The following is a 17,389-nucleotide window of genomic DNA, read 5'->3' on the forward strand; positions in this document are numbered from 1 at the left end:
TAATTCCTTACACAACTGCAGAAGGAAGTCGCACCTAGCAAGTTTTGCTTTTGTGCAGCTCCGGTAAAGAATGCATACATTGACGCCAGCCAGGTCGAACATGTTATAGAAGATGACACCTGGCCATCTGCGCATGGCAGCTCTTGTGGAGTATTGTCTGATCATTTTGTCCAGGACATCCACTCCCACCTTGATCTTGTTATAATAGTGCACTGTGTCTGGCTTTTTCTTCTGGCTGTCACTTTCCACGTTCACCGTCTGGTGCATTGTGCTGAGGATGCACACATTTTTGTTCACCTTGACCTGATACATTCTAAGTATTGTCTTGTCATTCTTCATCACTTTGATGTCATGCAGTGATGCTTTCTGATTCACAGAAGGTGGGAGTGAACACCTGTTTTTGTTCACCAGGCTGGTGATCCTTACTAGGAGTTTATGAACAAGGGGGAGTGATGTAAAAAAGTTGTCTGTAGTAACATTTCTCCCCTTACCTAGGTAAGGCCGCATCAGGTTCATCACTACACTATACTCACTTTGTATCTTGGTTGCCTAGCAACGCCTATTGCTAATTTTGAAAAGTATGTGTGTGTGTAAGAATGGGGGAATGTGAGGCATTACTATAAAGTGTTTTGAGCTGTGTATCTGACTGGATATATAATTTATATGGCTATACAAGTGCAGTCTATTTACCATTTTTGCATTAGGAATAATGAAGGTCAAAATGACCTCTTGGCGGTTCTAGGTAAAACCACTCTTTTTTTTCCTCTCTTTTATTCCAGAATTCCCAAAACGCATAAGATGATGTGTAACACACTTTTAGGAAAAGTCATTGACTGGGAGACATAGGGTTTTTACTCAAACAAAGTTACATGCATTTTAATAGTGAAGAGAGGTCAAAATGATCTCTTGGTGGTTCTAGTGTTAATATAAAGGATTCATTGTTCAGCGTGAATCCAGGGTCATAACATGTTTGTTGTAATCTTTTGATTACACTCTCTGCATCCTGTCTTCCTTCCTTTCCACCTCTACTTCTCTCCAGTCTTCTTGCAGCAGCATGTGGGAGCTTCAGCGGATCCACTCTGCTGTTCTGCCAAACCCTGAGGAAAAAAGCTTCAGTTGCTTTCATCCAGCTCCAAACTACATCCCAGCTCGTAATAACCCCAAACCTGCCAGACCTCTCATTCTCACTTTAATTAACCAGCCTCTTGCTTTTTTCTGCTGCTTTTTTTCTCCAACGAAGGCAGTGAGAGGGCAAAGATCCCTTTGAACCTTGACATTTTAAATCCCAAATTATTTTTAGCGCATCTTTTCTTATTCCTTTTCTTGCCGTTTTAACTTGTCAGTTTGAGACATAATCCATGAAGTAGATAGTGTGAGAGAGACATCTCCATTTATTTATTATGTTTTCTATTTTTTGTATAATTTAGTTTTATGTGTGTGTGCCACAGTCTGTTAGTTGATCAGATTCTCTGGGTGCATCCCAATTCCCTTAATGGCATGTTTCCCGTGTTTCCCTCACTTGTGTCTTTCCCTCACATCTTGGTCCCTCCCACTGCAGACATGAGGAGACATGCAGGAAAAGATGTGTGTGAGAGAGGAATAAAGGAAAGATGTTTGCACAGAAATTAGATGTCCTTTCCTCTGAGCCATCATCTAAAGTGGCATTTGTTTCTGATGATCACACCACAGCTGGATCAGCTGTCTGTCATCCTTAACAACTGTATTGTGTCTTATAGTGGCTTATAATTGCCCATATACTGATTGTCCACATGAAAAGAAGAGTGCACAGTCTCTCACTGTTCAACATAAAAAATTGTTTGACAAATGTTATATGTATGTGAGGTAGAATATTTATTAAAAACCTGCATTAAGTATTTGAAGATCTGCTCCAGAGACATTTTGATATTTATATTTCCATATAAAAATACTCTGCTATAAACATTATGTAGTCTAACAGAGTTTTTCCTCAAAAAAGTTCAGTGAACTTCTGTAAAGGGACTCAACATTTGGACCATATTGTGAATTGCAGGGCCCCTGAATATTCAAATATATGCAAACGTGCCGTAGTAAAGTTAATAGGGAACTGAGAGCGTGCCTCAACAGCAGGTTAACCTTTAGCTTGCAGGGTGGTTCTTTTGTTATTCAGACCTACAGAGCCATTATTTATGTTCTGAAGGTGGATATGAAAAACATGAAAACTAAATCTTGGGATTTATACGCTTGAACCTATTGAAACTATTATTTGTCTGTCCAAATAAAACTGTGGTGAGGTTGTCATGTAGTATCACATCCATCCAATCAGCTCCCGCATCTAGTCACTGACAGATTTCTAGTAATGGGATGTGTTGGACTGTTAAGATGTCAGTGAAGGACGGTCTTATGTATCCTGGCTCATGGCTCCTCCAATCCCTCCTTGATCTTCACTCCTCAGAGCAGAAATAAGAGCTTTGGAACAGCCTTTAAAGTGAAGGACCAGAACAATATCCATATTAAGCAAGAAGCAAGGAATGATCAAATAGTGGAAGCGGGATGTACCCAGTGGCTGCCTTCTTTCCTCGGTTTTGTATTTAATGGTTCGGGATGTCTTCAGTGGTGGCAGCTCTTGATTGATTTTTAGCTCATAGGCTGCAGGACATAATAACAAGGACATGAGGAGCCATAAGGAGCAAACTAACCTAATGATTCTTCAAATCTTTTTTTATCATAATGTCAAAGTTTATGTGACATCATGTAACATAAGTAGGTGCTAATGCGACTATCCATTTTCTTAGTTTAGTGGCACTGAAGTAACTAATTGCTAGCAGCAAAACTAAGGATGACAGTGTCAGCCAGTCAGTAGATGGGTCCATCAGAATAAAATGCTTCAACAACTATTTCATGGATTTCCATGAACTTTTGTGCAAACATTAAGTACCCCAGGGGATAATCTGCAGAACCCCTGACTCTTAATTTTCAGCTATATGTCCATCATCAGGTCAAATTATCAATTGTCAATAGCCTTTATGTGTATAGCACTTCAAAGTTACAAAGTGCTTTACAGCAAAACAAAGAAATACGCTAAAACTGTCACTGACTGGGGCTTGACTGTCCGTTGGCATCAGGAACTTGTAGGAGACAACACAAGAAGACCTTTGTTGCTCAGCTCTAGAGATTTGCTGCTCAGCACCTCACAGTCTGAACAGATCAACTGAGTTGATCACTGTAGTTCATTGCTGGTTTCTCTCTGGTGTTTCCACACTTGCTTTTCTTTCTGCTCTCTAAAAAGCTAACCCATCCACATGTAGCACAAGGTTACCATAGAAATGGTAAAGAGCATTACCACAGTGCCACCTCACCTTTTGCAGCAGGCGTCTTGTCTGGCTCGTGTCACCATCATGGGCACTAACTATAAAAGTGTACTTTAACTACGCAGAGCTCTTTTGTAGGTGTGATGGAGAGCAGCAGTAAATGTCAGCAGAGAGGCTGTTGGCTGCAGCTTCCACACACTCACTGCTGATTTATCTGCAGCATTTGTTCTGAAGATAATCCTTATCACTGTGACAAGGCACTTAGTCCAGTCAGGATCTTGTTATGGTATGCCTAAATCTGGAAGTGCAGAGCCAATAGTGGTTCCTAAGGTTTATATAGTTTGACAGCGATGCCCAGTTGCAGAAATAACAAGCTAGAAGATTGACTGTTAAAAACAAGTGTAAAACCAACTTTTTTTAAAAATAAAAATGAAACGATAAATTCACTTGATGTAAGTAATATCTTGGATAAGTCACTGTCTAATTGGATGAGTAAAATACGTTCTATTTAAAAAACAATCAAGATAAAATAAATATGAAATACAAAATACACATATTACAAATATCAAGGATTTTTTTAAGTAACATGAAAAAGTGCTATTTTAAACTACTGTAGAGAAATGATGAAAGCAGACCTTTAATGACATCAGAAAGCATTAACTTTAGCTGTAGTCACTGTTTGTTGAAAGGGAGTTAAAGAATGTTCTAGTTCTGTGCTTTGAATTTTAGTGGTGGATAACCTTTTGTTCACATTTGGTTTCTATCCACTTCGTGAGAAAATTCTCTTTAGTTGTGGTAAATGTTCCATTATGTTGAGCAGCTAGACTCTACCTGTGTCTTTCTGCTGGGCACACAGTGTCCATTGGGTTTATGTGAGCCTTTTTGCTGAAAACAGCTGCCTGCTGCTGGAAACCGAAGCCATGAGCTGCTCAGTTCCTAGAGTTGAGGGACACAGCAGAATTGGTAATAATTCTCTGCGGGTTCATTACTACAAACACCGCCTATATTACACATAGTCATTGATTTTCTAATTGATGTGCAGCTTTGTCATAATCGTAAAACATCACTCTAACTTTCACCATCACTGTCAGTATCTTAATAACTCAGTATTAGAGAACTGAGGTCTATATTTACATTTTGCAAAAATGTGACTTTATTCCATATTTTTCTTTAACAAAATTGTGTTTGAACTGCCTATAAAATATACCCTTGAAATTCTGATGATAGCATCAACCTTTATATGCAGCAATAAAATGTGTGTGAAAACGATATTTTGAAAATAATTATTTTGACAGTAGCATAAAAATAATTAGACCAAGACCTCCTGCATTCCCCACACTGGCTGTGGCTCTTTGATTTCCCTCGTTAAAGGTTTGCAATTCCATTTTCATCCAAAATGTTCTCAGTAAATGCAGTTTGATTCTCCTCTACTCTCAGGTTATATCCCCGTCATGCCAGTGCCATGAACAATCTCGGCACTCTGACACGCAACCCAGAGGAGGCTGAACGCTACTACAGGAAAGCATTGAACACCAACCCTCAGCATAACCGAGCTCTCTTCAACCTGGGAAACCTCCTCAAGTAAGACGCGCGCACTCTGAAAAGCTGTTTGAAAACAGTTATGAACAGCAGCAGTTTTTTTACACATACAACAAAAGCCTAATTGTCGCTTTGTGAAATATGACAGAAACTGAAAACACTCAGCTGGAGACTCGTTAATGTGTTAAAAACTTTTGAAAGAGCTCCTGAAACTGGCAGTGGCCCTCACAGCTGGATACAGTCTTAATGTTCTAGAAGCAACCTCTTAATTGTTGCTAAAATGCAACAGAGCCTTTCCCCCCAGAAATATGATCACAACAACAGAGAAAAACATGTTTAATTATCTCCCTGTTATCTCTGTTGTAACCAAAAATAAAAATGGCAAAGGGGAGACAGGTCATTGATTGCTCTATGATACCTTCATGTGCTGTGAATCTAAAATGTTATGACCAGTATTACAGTTTTTCTCCATTTTTCAGTTGCATTGTTAGATACAAAAAGGCCAGATTTGAGAATTTGCAGTAGATCTGCATTATCATCATCACATCTCCCAGTCATACACCTTTGATCCAATTGCTTGTGTGACACATCCAGTCATGCCTCTGCAGTGATATCATGGCAGACTGACCTCAGTAAGGGTGACCTTAGTTGTGTTTTGAATGAAACAAGGCTAGCCATTAAATGGGCTTTCAGTAATTCAGACAAATTTTCCAGAAGTTCTGATTCATAAGAGGTTAGAAAAAGTCTGACCCAAGTTAGGACAGAAACGGATCCCTGCTCCTGGTCAGGCTAGTTTTCAGACTGATGCTGAAACAATGTTAGAGCCTAACAGCGAAACTGAAAGCTCCTCCTGAAGGTGTAACCAATATTTGAATGTACAGTTTTTATTAGTTTTATTAGTATTTGGCTTTTTTTTACTGAATGTCCATGTCTTTTTCCCAGCAGTTGATCTTCCTTCCAGAATAATGAGTTAAATGACTGAGGGGACCAGAGTGAATATTTCAGTCCTGTAGTTCTGTCCATAAGGGGCATAAGTTAACTTACAGTGTACTCTCAAATGATTCCTAGAGTAATCCTTAGATGGTAAACACAGTTCGTGATCTGAAAGGGACCAAAGGGCAGTCACCTTCAAATCAAATAAAACTTCAGGATAATTAGTCAACACAAACAGACCCAAACAAAGAGGGAGCACCAGCGCTGGTGCCTGCAGGATATTTTACTAATTTACAAGCAGCCGCAGTTGAGAACAGCAGCAGTAAATGTCATTTTTTCTGTGTACTCTGTGTGCTCAATAAACATCTTTTTCTTCTGTGCCAAACTTGGACAACAGATTATGAATATGAATATACCTCGTAGTAATATGTTAAGATTGGGGCATCAAGCTTTTGATCTGATGAGCTACCTAGCAAACAACAAACACTTATTAATAACAAATCTCAATCTGAAAAAGGAAGTTCCTAGAAAGGGAGATGAAAAATCTATTATATAAATACATGTATTCACATATACAGCATGCACAAAGGAAAAAGAGAGAGGAGTGTAACATGGATGAGATACTACATAATGAAACAGAAATGGCTGGAATGGACTGGTGAGTGAATGAATCAACCATATTCTAGCCATGGTGGACTGGAGCATGCTGAAGTTGTATGAACCCTGGGTGGAGAAACGGTCTGCTTTCAAACTTTGGGCTCAGAGTGGAGTGGTGATCAGGAGTGCCAGGACACCTTTTGGGCTACGAGCCTGGAAGATGTCCATCATCAGCCCTGGCTGTCTTCCTCTTTGTGCCTTCTCCCAAGGTCTGGCCAGTGGTTCAGTGATCTTTGTTCAGATGTGGATAGCCAGAAAAGAATCTCTGTGTGTAGGTTTTTAGACCATGTCAAAAGAACCGTGTCTATTCTAACACTGATCACCACTGGATTGTTCTGATGGCATTTTCTGCAGCTTAAATACAATTAAGATGAAATACAACTTAATTTAGATTTTGTCTACAAAACCTTGGCTGACTGGCTTTTCAAAATTAGCACTGGAGGCTTCAGACAGACATGTCTCATCTGCTTACAAACAAGAGGAAACTCAAATTTCAAAAGAACATTAATTCCTAGAAAAGCACTTCTTGCAGTAGTGTGAGTGTATAATTTAGACAAATGGATTAAATACAAAAAAATGCAGGCAAAACAATTGCATGTTAACTATACAAAGACATGGAGAACTCTCTGACCAAAGGGAGGTGGGTTCAACTATTTTTGGCCAATTCAGACATAAGATCATAAGAGAAGGACATGGTCTTATGTCCATGTCATACATTTACAAAATAATATTAATAAAATTTCCAGCATGTGTCCATATTGAGCCCATGTGAGTTGGTGGGGTGTTGGGTGAGTTCAGTCTGAGTTCCAGCATTTATTACTGATAAGCTTGACCATTAATCTTTGTGTGAGAGTTTGCCTTGGTTGTATGCAAAGAGCGTCTTGGAGAGGGGGTTAGGGTTGGACCATGAGTGTGTGTTGTAACTGTCTTTAGGAATTTAATGGGTGGTGATTCATCTTTCAGGATCCTACTCCCTTAGGTGATAAAGATGTCTCAGACCCCTTTTCGACCAAGACAGTTCTAGGGCTGGTTCGGAGCCAGTGCCTAATTTTGAACCAATTTTTTGTGTTTCAACAGCCAAAGAAATGGCTCTAGGCCAGAAAAACGCTCTGCTGGACTATCGAATCTAGACTCGTTAGTCAGCTAAGGGTAGCTTCCAGCTGGTGGCTGCTTTTGTACAGTTTTTCCCAACTAAGCATCTGTAGTTTAGATTGTTGCTAGGGAAGAAGATGCTAGTTTAGTTTCTTATCGATAAATGCGCCCTCAATGACCATGATTCATTTCACAAATGATTCAGAATCTTAGAGTTGCTATTTGTGCACATGGACTCAAACAGAATTTATATGTTGACACATAGCTGCAGTTCTCAGAGGGAACTCAAAGAGGCAGTGGCATTAATCATACTGGAGTCAAATTAAAATAGATGACTCATTACATTTGCTAAATGAAAATTGTCAATTACCCTGACTCCTGATACCACCACTTTAAATTCACAAGCTGTCTATATTTTTATGGAGGTGTTTTTGTTTGTTTGTGTTGTGGTCAAGCAGCGTATATTCCCCTGAGCTCTGCTGGCTCTAAAAGAAAATTACATCAATAATAGGAGCTGGAATCGTGTCCCTTATTATGGCTCAGCATCATTACCATTGTTGTGTTATTACTGCAGCTGAAAGAACAAACAGACCAACTGAGCCATAGATCCACTGCTGCAAGTTCATGACAGCTCTGTATGTGTGTGTCTGTCTGTATATGTGCTGTATATTTGGAATGTGAATAATGTATGTGTGTAAAACTGCATGACAAATGAAACACAATGAGTGTGTAATATATTTCTATGGTTGAAAGTGTAATAGTGCTTCATCTGATGATGAAGATGCTGATGTTTGTGACAGCGATAATAATGATGAGTGTATGATAATACAGTTCGTTCGTATAAACCAAAACACATCAGAGATGAGGGTTATCATTTATTGCCTATCACAAAACATTGCTGTTTGTATTAATCTGCAGGGCATTACTCTAATGTGTCCTTATTTCCACTCTCTCCTCCAGGGTTTGCCCTTAGATTTGCAAATACAATGGCAGTAAAAGTGAACCCTTTGGAATGACCTGTTTTATGCATGAATTGGTCATAAAATGTGGTCCAATTGTTATCTAAGTCACAAATACAGAGAAACACAGTGTGATTTAGCTAATAACACACACACACACATAATCTGTCTTGCCTTTAATGAGTACAGCTGTTAAACATTCACTGTGCTGGTGGAAAAAAGGAATGAACCCTTGGAATAAACAAGATTGTGTCCATTCGTAATTGTAAGTTTGTACATAAATGCAGAAATCTTCAAAGAGTAAACTTAATTTTCCTCTAAGGCCCTCCCTCCTGAAGCTTGTGAGCCAATCAAAAATGACAAAGGCAGTGTGTGACTATGACACCGATGATGATGATGATGTGGTGGTCATGATGGGAGTATAATCATTTTTATGATGGTGATGAAGATGATTATTGTGGTGTTGATGAGCATTTGATCAAATCCTGTTGTTGATAATGATTATGAGGAAGCTTATATGATGATTATAATATGATGATGATGATGATGATGATGATGCTGTCTTTGAGGTCCCAGGGGAAGGAGAAAGAGGCTGAGGCTCTGCTGAAAGACTCCATACGTTTCGGTCCACATTTTGCTGATGCTTATTCCAGTCTGGCATCACTCTATGCTGAACAGGTGAAACACCCATATCTGTCACACACACAGAAATATGAACCATATTTGACTTGTGTGCCTGTAGGCATGTTATACCTTATCACTATTTTGTAACTTCCTCTAACCTTGGTCTAGTTCATTTCTGTTTTAATCCTGTATTAATTTCATCTGCATTTCCACAGAAACGCTTTCATGAAGCCAATGAAGTGTATCTGAAAGGTATAGAGAACTGCCCAGACAGCTCTGACTTGCATAATAATTACGGAGTGTTTCTGGTCGATACAGGTGAGTGGGGCCTCACTCGCCCCTGGGCTGATGAATAAACACCATGGTTCCACCAATAGTTCAAACACTGCCTGTTTGTCAAGCTGATAAAGTTTTTGAAATGATGTTGAAGGATCTCTTTGTTTGGATATTTGGCCACTTTATTAGGCACACCTGTGCTGTGTAATGCAGTTCAACAAATCTTCTGCTATACAGTTTCAAAAAACAAATAAATAAATGGGCTCATGGGCTCACTGCATCATCTCCATGGCGGAGGACAAACATACAGTACTGTCAGACCATGGTGTGGTGCAACAGCATAGTCATTCAAAAGAATGACAACAATATCATAGCAACTTAAGGGTAACTGAACATCAGTGTTGACAACACAGAACTAATTGTGTGCACTTTATTCAGAAATCATGCTTTTCAAAAAATGCTAACAAACGTAAATGCTAAATCATACTGTGTTGGTCATTCAATGATTTGAAAGTTGCCTGTAACTAAAAATAAACCATAAATAGTAAAAAAAATGCCAAGTCACCACGGTTATATGTTGTAGCCTCGAGGCTCTAGTTAGTGGTGTTGTACTGGACTATGTTGTTTTTAAAGGTCTGCACTGTCTGGCACCTCCGTATATCTCTGAGCTGCTTGAATTGTTACTCAGTGGGGAAGATTGTCCCTTTAGCTTTAAACATGTTTCTGACCTTTTATGGTGGTAGCTGCTAAATTGTGGACTAGCCTTCCACTTGATATTCAGTCAGCCTCAGACTTAGTGGTCTTTTCCTCTCTTCTGAAAATGTACCTATTTAGGGAGCCATTCCATACTGGCACCAAGTAGGGCACTTGTATGTCCATTTTATTATGTGTTTAGAATTTATGCCCATTTTGTTGTATTTTATTTGGCTTCACATTGTTGTGTTGTGTTTTTGTTTTACCCTCCCATGAAGCACCTTGTAACCTTGGTTTATTAAGGTGCTATATAAATAACCTTTTGCTTGCTTGCTTATTTTCTGACCCTCTCATGTACTGTATGTAATACCACACAGTCTTTAATTATGAACTCAGTAAAAACATATAATTGAATTCTGACAGTGTCACCAAACCCGAACAATATAAAATTGAAGAAAAGTTTTGACAGAACTGTATCAGATTGAAATAGATTGTATAGCTGTACCTAATAAACAGGCCACTTAGTTCATGAAGTTGTTGAAAAGTCTAAGACCAAGGTTTTGAGAGTTGGCTGTCAAATATTTTTTTCAATTGTAAATTCATGTTCTGCTCTTATCAAAACATCCAGCTTTACATGTTGTCTTTTTAAATTTTCAGCAACACAGTGTGTGATTGCAATACTTTGCATCAACAAACTGTAAAATTTCAGAAGGCAAAGTTTCTGCTCCCAGCTATATTTTAGTTAAGGGAGACTAACTAATTAGTTTATTTAGGAATAAGAAAACCTGTGAAGATCTGTGAGCCGATTACACCCTCTGGTGACATGATAGTTTCACAGCAATACTTTCCACCACCACTGGTGTCTAGACACCAGAAAAACGCCTAACTGAAGTTGTGAATGCTCCCCTGGAGTGCAACGCCATAGGAGCTAATTGGTTCTGACAAAAAGTGGAGACAAAAGGGTGGAGGTGGGTCAGGCATTGAAATGATGGATGAAAGCATTAAAGAAGTTTTTAAAGATTTTATAGTTTGACGGGAACAAAATGATGGACAGACATCTTGGCAGAGTCTGGCTGCTTGACGTAAAAAGTACAAACACTCTCAGTCAGTCAGCACATTGTGTTGGAAACAGTCAAATCAATCAATTTGACGAAGGTTGAGTTCACTGTAATGGATTCTTTATTACAAGCTTCAAGTCCTGTACGCTGATTTCCAGATTGTACTGAATTCAACTGAAAAGCCCCAAAACAAAAACTGTGAACCATTGCAAAGAGTATGCAGTCATACATATTGATGTATCCAAATTGATGTTTCGGGGTAACCTATAGTCACCGGAGGGCTGGCAAATCAATCTGAAGACAGTATCAGAATCTTTATTGCCAAGTATGCTAAAGCACAAGGAATTTGATTTCAGTTTAGTGGTCCCCAATGTGCATTAAAATAGAATACAATAAAATAAAGATAGAATAATAAAGTAAAGTTTAAAAAAGTCAAGTAAAGACATAAGGGATATTTTTGAAAATGGTAAGCGTAATGTATTGTCAGCACAAATTGCTGTCCCTGGATTAAAGCATACCACTGTGCTCCTGTAAATGAATATAGAGTGCTATATTAGGGTCAGTTATCCACCTCCGTGACAATGGATTAATAATTCATTTGGGTTTTGATTAGTGTAGAACAACACTCCCAACACTGTAGCTAAATTCTTTCTAATGTAACATTTTAACCAGACGCCATGGAAGTTTCATCAGTAGTACTACACATATTACATCTAGGAAATCCTTGTCACAGAAGTTTCAAAGTTTTCTGTCTCATTTTTTCTTCTGGATTCTTTTTTATTATTTTTTCTTTTCATCCTCTCTTTCACCCCTGTACATATTTGTTTCCTTCTGTATTCCTTCTCCTCCACTCTTCTTCATTCCTTTCCACTGTCCTCCTGCTTCTTTTCCTCTCTCTTTGCTGGCTCCTCTCTTCTAGGAGAAGGGGAGCTGGCCGCCGCTCACTACCAGCAAGCAGTTCGACTCAAACCAGCACACTATGTTGCCATGGTGAACCTGGGCCGTCTGCTCCGATCATCCAATGAGAACAAAGAAGCAGAGTCTTGGTACAAGAGGTCAGTATATTTTAGCAGTACACTGTTCTTAGAAGTCAAGCTTCTACTCAGTGCAGCCTGGAGTGAGAAAGCTGCTGCTGCTGCTGCTGTGTAGCTAACTGTGACCTTTGACCTCCCAGAAGGACAAGAAAAAAACGACTGCTTGTTGTTGCTGTTAACTGTTGTGTTTTTTAGATGTTTTATTCATGCACTTTGTTTTTTGTTTCTCAGTTTGGATTATATAACAAAAATGACTAATTCATAACATTCAAAGTGGAAGGATAAAGAATCTACAGAAGGAAAAATATTATATCATTGAATTGTACCCAAGTCAAATCAAAGGTATCTTCAGGGGGAAGAAAATGAGTGCAGTTGAAATAATAAATCTTTAATACATATTTTCTGTGTCCATTTATTTTTGGACCTTCTTCTTCTTTATGAAACTGATATTGACAGAATAATGACATCCATCTACTGGCAAAAAAGCAAAGATATAAATTTCCCAAAATGCTGGAGCGTTTTTTTAAACTGAAATTTAAAGGGAACAATACAATTCATGTGGTTTAAGACTCCTCTTATAGTATTTTTTTTACCATATAATGTCAGTTAGTCATTCTTTGATTATTTCTGAGACATGTATAATTACAGCCGAAAAACTCCAGCTCATTTAACACTGCTTCACAGCCTGCTGTTAACACTACTTTAAAGCTCATGTTGTTTATTGGGCAGTAATTGATGTAAAACATGGCCTTTGACCTTTGCCTGCAGGGCTCTGCAGGTGACAAGGAAGGTGGAGATCCTAGCACCTCTCGGAGCGCTGTACTACAACACAGGGCGATATGAGGAGGCCCTGCAGGTGTACAGAGAGGCCGCTGCCTTGCAGCCAGAGAGCACCGATATCTGGTTGGCTCTGGTGAGCACAAACACTGAATCACTGAATACCAGGACATCTGGATATGTGTGTGTTTGAGTTGCAGATATTCACCAAAACAACATCTGTCTGGCACTGAACTCTTTACCCAACTCTTTCTCATTTCTCACACAACACACACATTTGTTTTCATACCTCATGGGGACTTTTCATTGACTTACTTTCAATTCCTAGAGACTTAGCCTAGCTTTAACTATGACCTTACCTACTTGCCTAATCTTAACTCTTATTCTAACCTTAAAACAAATTGTCACCCTAAAATTCAGTGATTAACATTAAGGCCAAGTCTCAACAACATGAGTATGCAAACAGGTTTTGTGCTCTAAAGTGTGAGTAATGCGTAACCCAAACCCTACTCTTAACCTAAACATAACCTGAACCCTAGAATCAATATGTCCGGATCAGCGCCGATACTAATACTTAGTATTGGATTAGGACATCTCTAGCCCTCATAATAATGTTTTTGAACATTGAAACCTGTCCAGATACATGCTGGCATACACTGTATTTCTTTCCCAGGCTCAGGTTTTAGCCATGGCTGGTCATACCAAAGAGGCAGAGAACATGACCTTGGACATCATATCCAGGGAAAGAAGCTGCATCGAATGTTACCGCCTCCTGTCTGCCATATACAGCAAGCGTGGCAACTTTACAGAGGTGTGTTTCCATGTGCGTCTTTCTGTATGTGCAGGTGCATGTTTCCTGGCCATGGTGTTTTTTGCTAAGAGGAAAAATAGCAATAAACTCCCAGCAGGGCACAGTTTCTGATCCAACGGTTACTCTGGAAACTAATCGCTTCCACTTAACATAACACCAGCAGCCATTTTGAGGCGAGCAGCTGCCATTCATCTTCCTCTCTGCTTGATCACTACCATCAGTGCTGTCTTCTACTTTTGACCCTTGTGTTTGAGCTTTTTTGTGTGATTGAATGTGCCCACAGTTTTGCAGTGCAAATACATTACAGTGGAGTATAGTGATGCTACACAGAGCCATGATGAATGGTGGAAGAAGTATTTAGATTCTTTGTTTAACCTCTAGAGTCCCTGCGTCCTCATATGAGGACCGCACAGCTTGGGTTTCCAAAGCTCAGGACTCTAGAGGTTAAAGGATTATCAAGAATAAGTATGCCTATCTTTATGCTAGGATAGGCTAACCACATCCTGACTCCATCTTTGTACATAACTCCTCTCAATTTTCTCATCTTTCTTTTAGACATAAGGCAATATGAAATAACTTGCAAAAATTATAAAGCATTCCCTGGATTGACCCAGAAACAGACTAAACATCTGTGTCCTTCAGTGTACACAATTTGTTGTTTAATTTCTGTGTTTATACCCATTTCTGTCTTTTTTTGTCTGACCTCCAGAGAGTTTCTGCAGCATTTGAGCAGAAATTAAACATCAGTGTTTGTTCAGTCAGTATGTCTGTTCAGCTATGTGTGTGTTAATGTGTTGCCACTGTGTATTTGTATGTGTACTGACTGTGTGTGTCTGTCTCAGGCTCTGGATGCCCTGGACAGAGCCCTGCAGCAGAATCCCAGTGATCTGACAGTGAGAGCAGAGCTGTATTTCTCCAAAGGGAACCAGCTCCGAGAGATGAACCAGCTGGACCGAGCCTTTGAGGTACAACTCCTCTGCTCTCTCCCTCTCCCTCTCTCTTTCACTTACTTTTCATCTCTCATTCACTGACTTTTTACTGCTCTTCTTTCTCCTGTTCCTGCTGTAAGCAAGTATAGATTTTCTATCATTTCAACTGTATTTAAATTACTTTAACAACAAAACTGCCTATTAAACTTAAAACATTTGTGCAGTTAAAGCTACAGCTACCTTTTTTCAAATATATTTGTTGTAGAAATCTGCTCCAAAACTTGTTTTAATGTGGAGAGGTGCTGTCGAAGCCTCCTGTGAGCCAGACTCATTAAACAGAACCGGCAGCAGTTCAGAGATATTAAATTCTAAAAGGTTTTGAGTAAGATTGACCTCTCTAACCAATCAGAGATTTTCCAATTATTTCTGCTTGATCAATAAGTTTTGTTGCATTTGTTGTAATTTCATAATGACAAATGTTGGAAGAGGTGGACAGAGTGTGGCAGAGCGTAGCAGCAGGGAGAGGGAGTGCTGGGCGGAGTAGAGTGGATTGATCTGGAGTTTCATCCTAGCCCTACCTTAAATTACATTTTGTAGCTTTAAGTAATCGTGCACTGATGACTTGATTATTTTAATTGATTAGTCTTTCAGGGTTCACAGGATAGTGTAAAGTCCATGTGTTTCCAGATTTTCTCCCTCAGTGGAAAGTTAACAGCTGCTCTATAGATTTATGGTAAAATAAGAAGTGTAATTTATAGAGTTGTTTATAGATATTTGTAATTTCCAGATATTGTGATACCAAACATGTCTTCATCATGGGACTGTGACATATCTACCAGGATATTACACATGGTTATTTTTCTAGTATAACTGTGTTCAAGTCACAGAATTTGAAACTGACATAGCAGATCAAAGGTCAATGGTCTTAGTTTGAAGTCATTCTGTAGCAGATCTACTTCAGTGTTTAGGGTCATTGTTCTGTTGCATCACCAATGACTACCAAGCCTCTGCTGGTGGACAGCTGAAGCTCTGATGTTAAGCAGCTCCAGTGATTCCTTTAAGCCTTTAGTTGCTACTCTGGGCTTCTTCTTCTTGATTTATTTATTTATTTATTTTTACCTCATTAAGCATTCTGTGTTGTTTGCCAACTCTTGGTTCTAATTAGCTTTTGTTGATGTCATTAGCTAATGTCATTTTCCAGTCAACACTGTGAATGTTTGAACGATGTGTTCAGTATCAACAAGAACAATAGAATGATTTGTTAGTCATTAAAATCTACCGTCCATGCTGGCACGCTGAACAACTCGTTCCATAGCCCAGATTTAATCTGTGAAGGAAGTTGCACAGGAAACTTCAACTGGCTTCCTGATGCAAAGGCTGGAGAAAGTAAGCAAAGCAAAGAGATGACTCTGAGCTCTTTATGGAAAACACTGATGGAGTGGAAACAAGGCAGGAAGAGCCAAGGATACGACCTCAGGTCACTGCAGCTTTAAAGAGAGTAGTGTTTGTGCAAGGAGATGGCTCTATTGGTTTCTACAGATAATAGTGTGATGTTATTTCTCCCTCCTTCAGTATCTGAAGGAGGAAAAAACATGAGGTGAGCAGCCTGAAGACTGTTTGAAGTGAGGTTTTATTTTATGTCTTGTTTTTTTGTTTTTTTTTTGTCTTGTGTGTCAGAGCAAAAAGTGTGGCCACAGATCTCAACATTCACAGGCCTGCCTGAATCATGCAGATAAGAAACATAAATAAATTAGATGTTTACTGTTTTGGCTTTCAAAATAGAATTTTTGTGTTTTACAAAGTTAAGAGAATGTTTGTTTAAAAAAAAAAAAATCTGTATAAATTCATAAAAGCTAATCACACCTTTTCTGTTAAAAATTATGGTGAAGGATCACCAGTCACAGAGCCAAGATACCCTTGTTATTGTAAACCACCAGCTTCTACTAATACTGAAATAAAAGTTGTTCTTAAAGTTAAATGGTGCACAGTGTTCTCCTCCAGTGTATTTATAGCTCTTTGGAGCACTGCAGTCCTTCTATATATCACTGCTCTGATGGATTTTCGACACTGATGTGTTGGAATTCTACTTCCCCTAGTAATGCAGCTCCCAGAATGCACTGTAAAAAGGAGTGAACATATTGCTCACTGTGCTCACAGATTTGACAAGTCTACTATAATCTTCAGAGAGTAGTTTTTCACAGTGCTGCAGCAGTGTAAACACAGCTGTTGCTCATAGCATGAGAAGTAGGTTAATACTGTAGTTGGGAATATTTGTTTCAGGGGTGTGAATAAATGTAACAAACAATGGCAATTCATAATATCAAAAATAGCTGCATTTCATTTAGGTGCTAGGGCATTCACTGTTGCCTTCAGTGGGCATGTCATGTGTTATGTCCAAAAGCTCCTTCTGTTTGTTACCTTGTGCATTACAGTTACTTTCTGCCATTGTGTGTATAAGGTTTAAAGTCTAAATATGCATACTATTGTCAAAAAATATACACAATGGAAGTAAAATTTTCATAGCATGTTCACCATGTTTGCAATCAAACTTCATTTATTTATCACTTTTCAAAATTGAAACTGCAAAGGTCTTTACAGAAACAACAGAGCAGACAGAGAAGATAGCATACACATGGCAAAACAAACTGAAGTAAGTGTTCAACCCACAAAGCCATCAGTCTGAGACTTTGTAGGAGTCTGTTTCAGAGACAATGAACAAC

At 38.9% G+C, this 17,389-nt stretch overlaps 1 protein-coding gene across 3 annotated transcripts in view; it reads left to right on the forward strand.

Moving 5' to 3' along the window:
- tmtc1 (transmembrane O-mannosyltransferase targeting cadherins 1) overlaps positions 1 to 17,389 on the forward strand; it is a 166,758-nt gene that overhangs the window by 143,965 nt on the left and 5,404 nt on the right. For all 3 annotated transcript variants that reach the window (XM_020623887.1, XM_020623889.1, XM_020623888.1), the window contains 7 exons: positions 4,725 to 4,868; positions 9,037 to 9,145; positions 9,307 to 9,409; positions 12,038 to 12,173; positions 12,921 to 13,065; positions 13,603 to 13,740; positions 14,583 to 14,705. In XM_020623887.1, the coding sequence (XP_020479543.1) occupies positions 4,725 to 4,868; positions 9,037 to 9,145; positions 9,307 to 9,409; positions 12,038 to 12,173; positions 12,921 to 13,065; positions 13,603 to 13,740; positions 14,583 to 14,705 (898 nt within the window). The remainder of the gene's footprint in view (positions 1 to 4,724; positions 4,869 to 9,036; positions 9,146 to 9,306; positions 9,410 to 12,037; positions 12,174 to 12,920; positions 13,066 to 13,602; positions 13,741 to 14,582; positions 14,706 to 17,389) is intronic.

Source organism: Monopterus albus, unplaced genomic scaffold (genome assembly GCF_001952655.1).
Source record: "Monopterus albus unplaced genomic scaffold, M_albus_1.0 scaffold315.1, whole genome shotgun sequence".
NCBI lineage: Eukaryota > Metazoa > Chordata > Actinopteri > Synbranchiformes > Synbranchidae > Monopterus > Monopterus albus.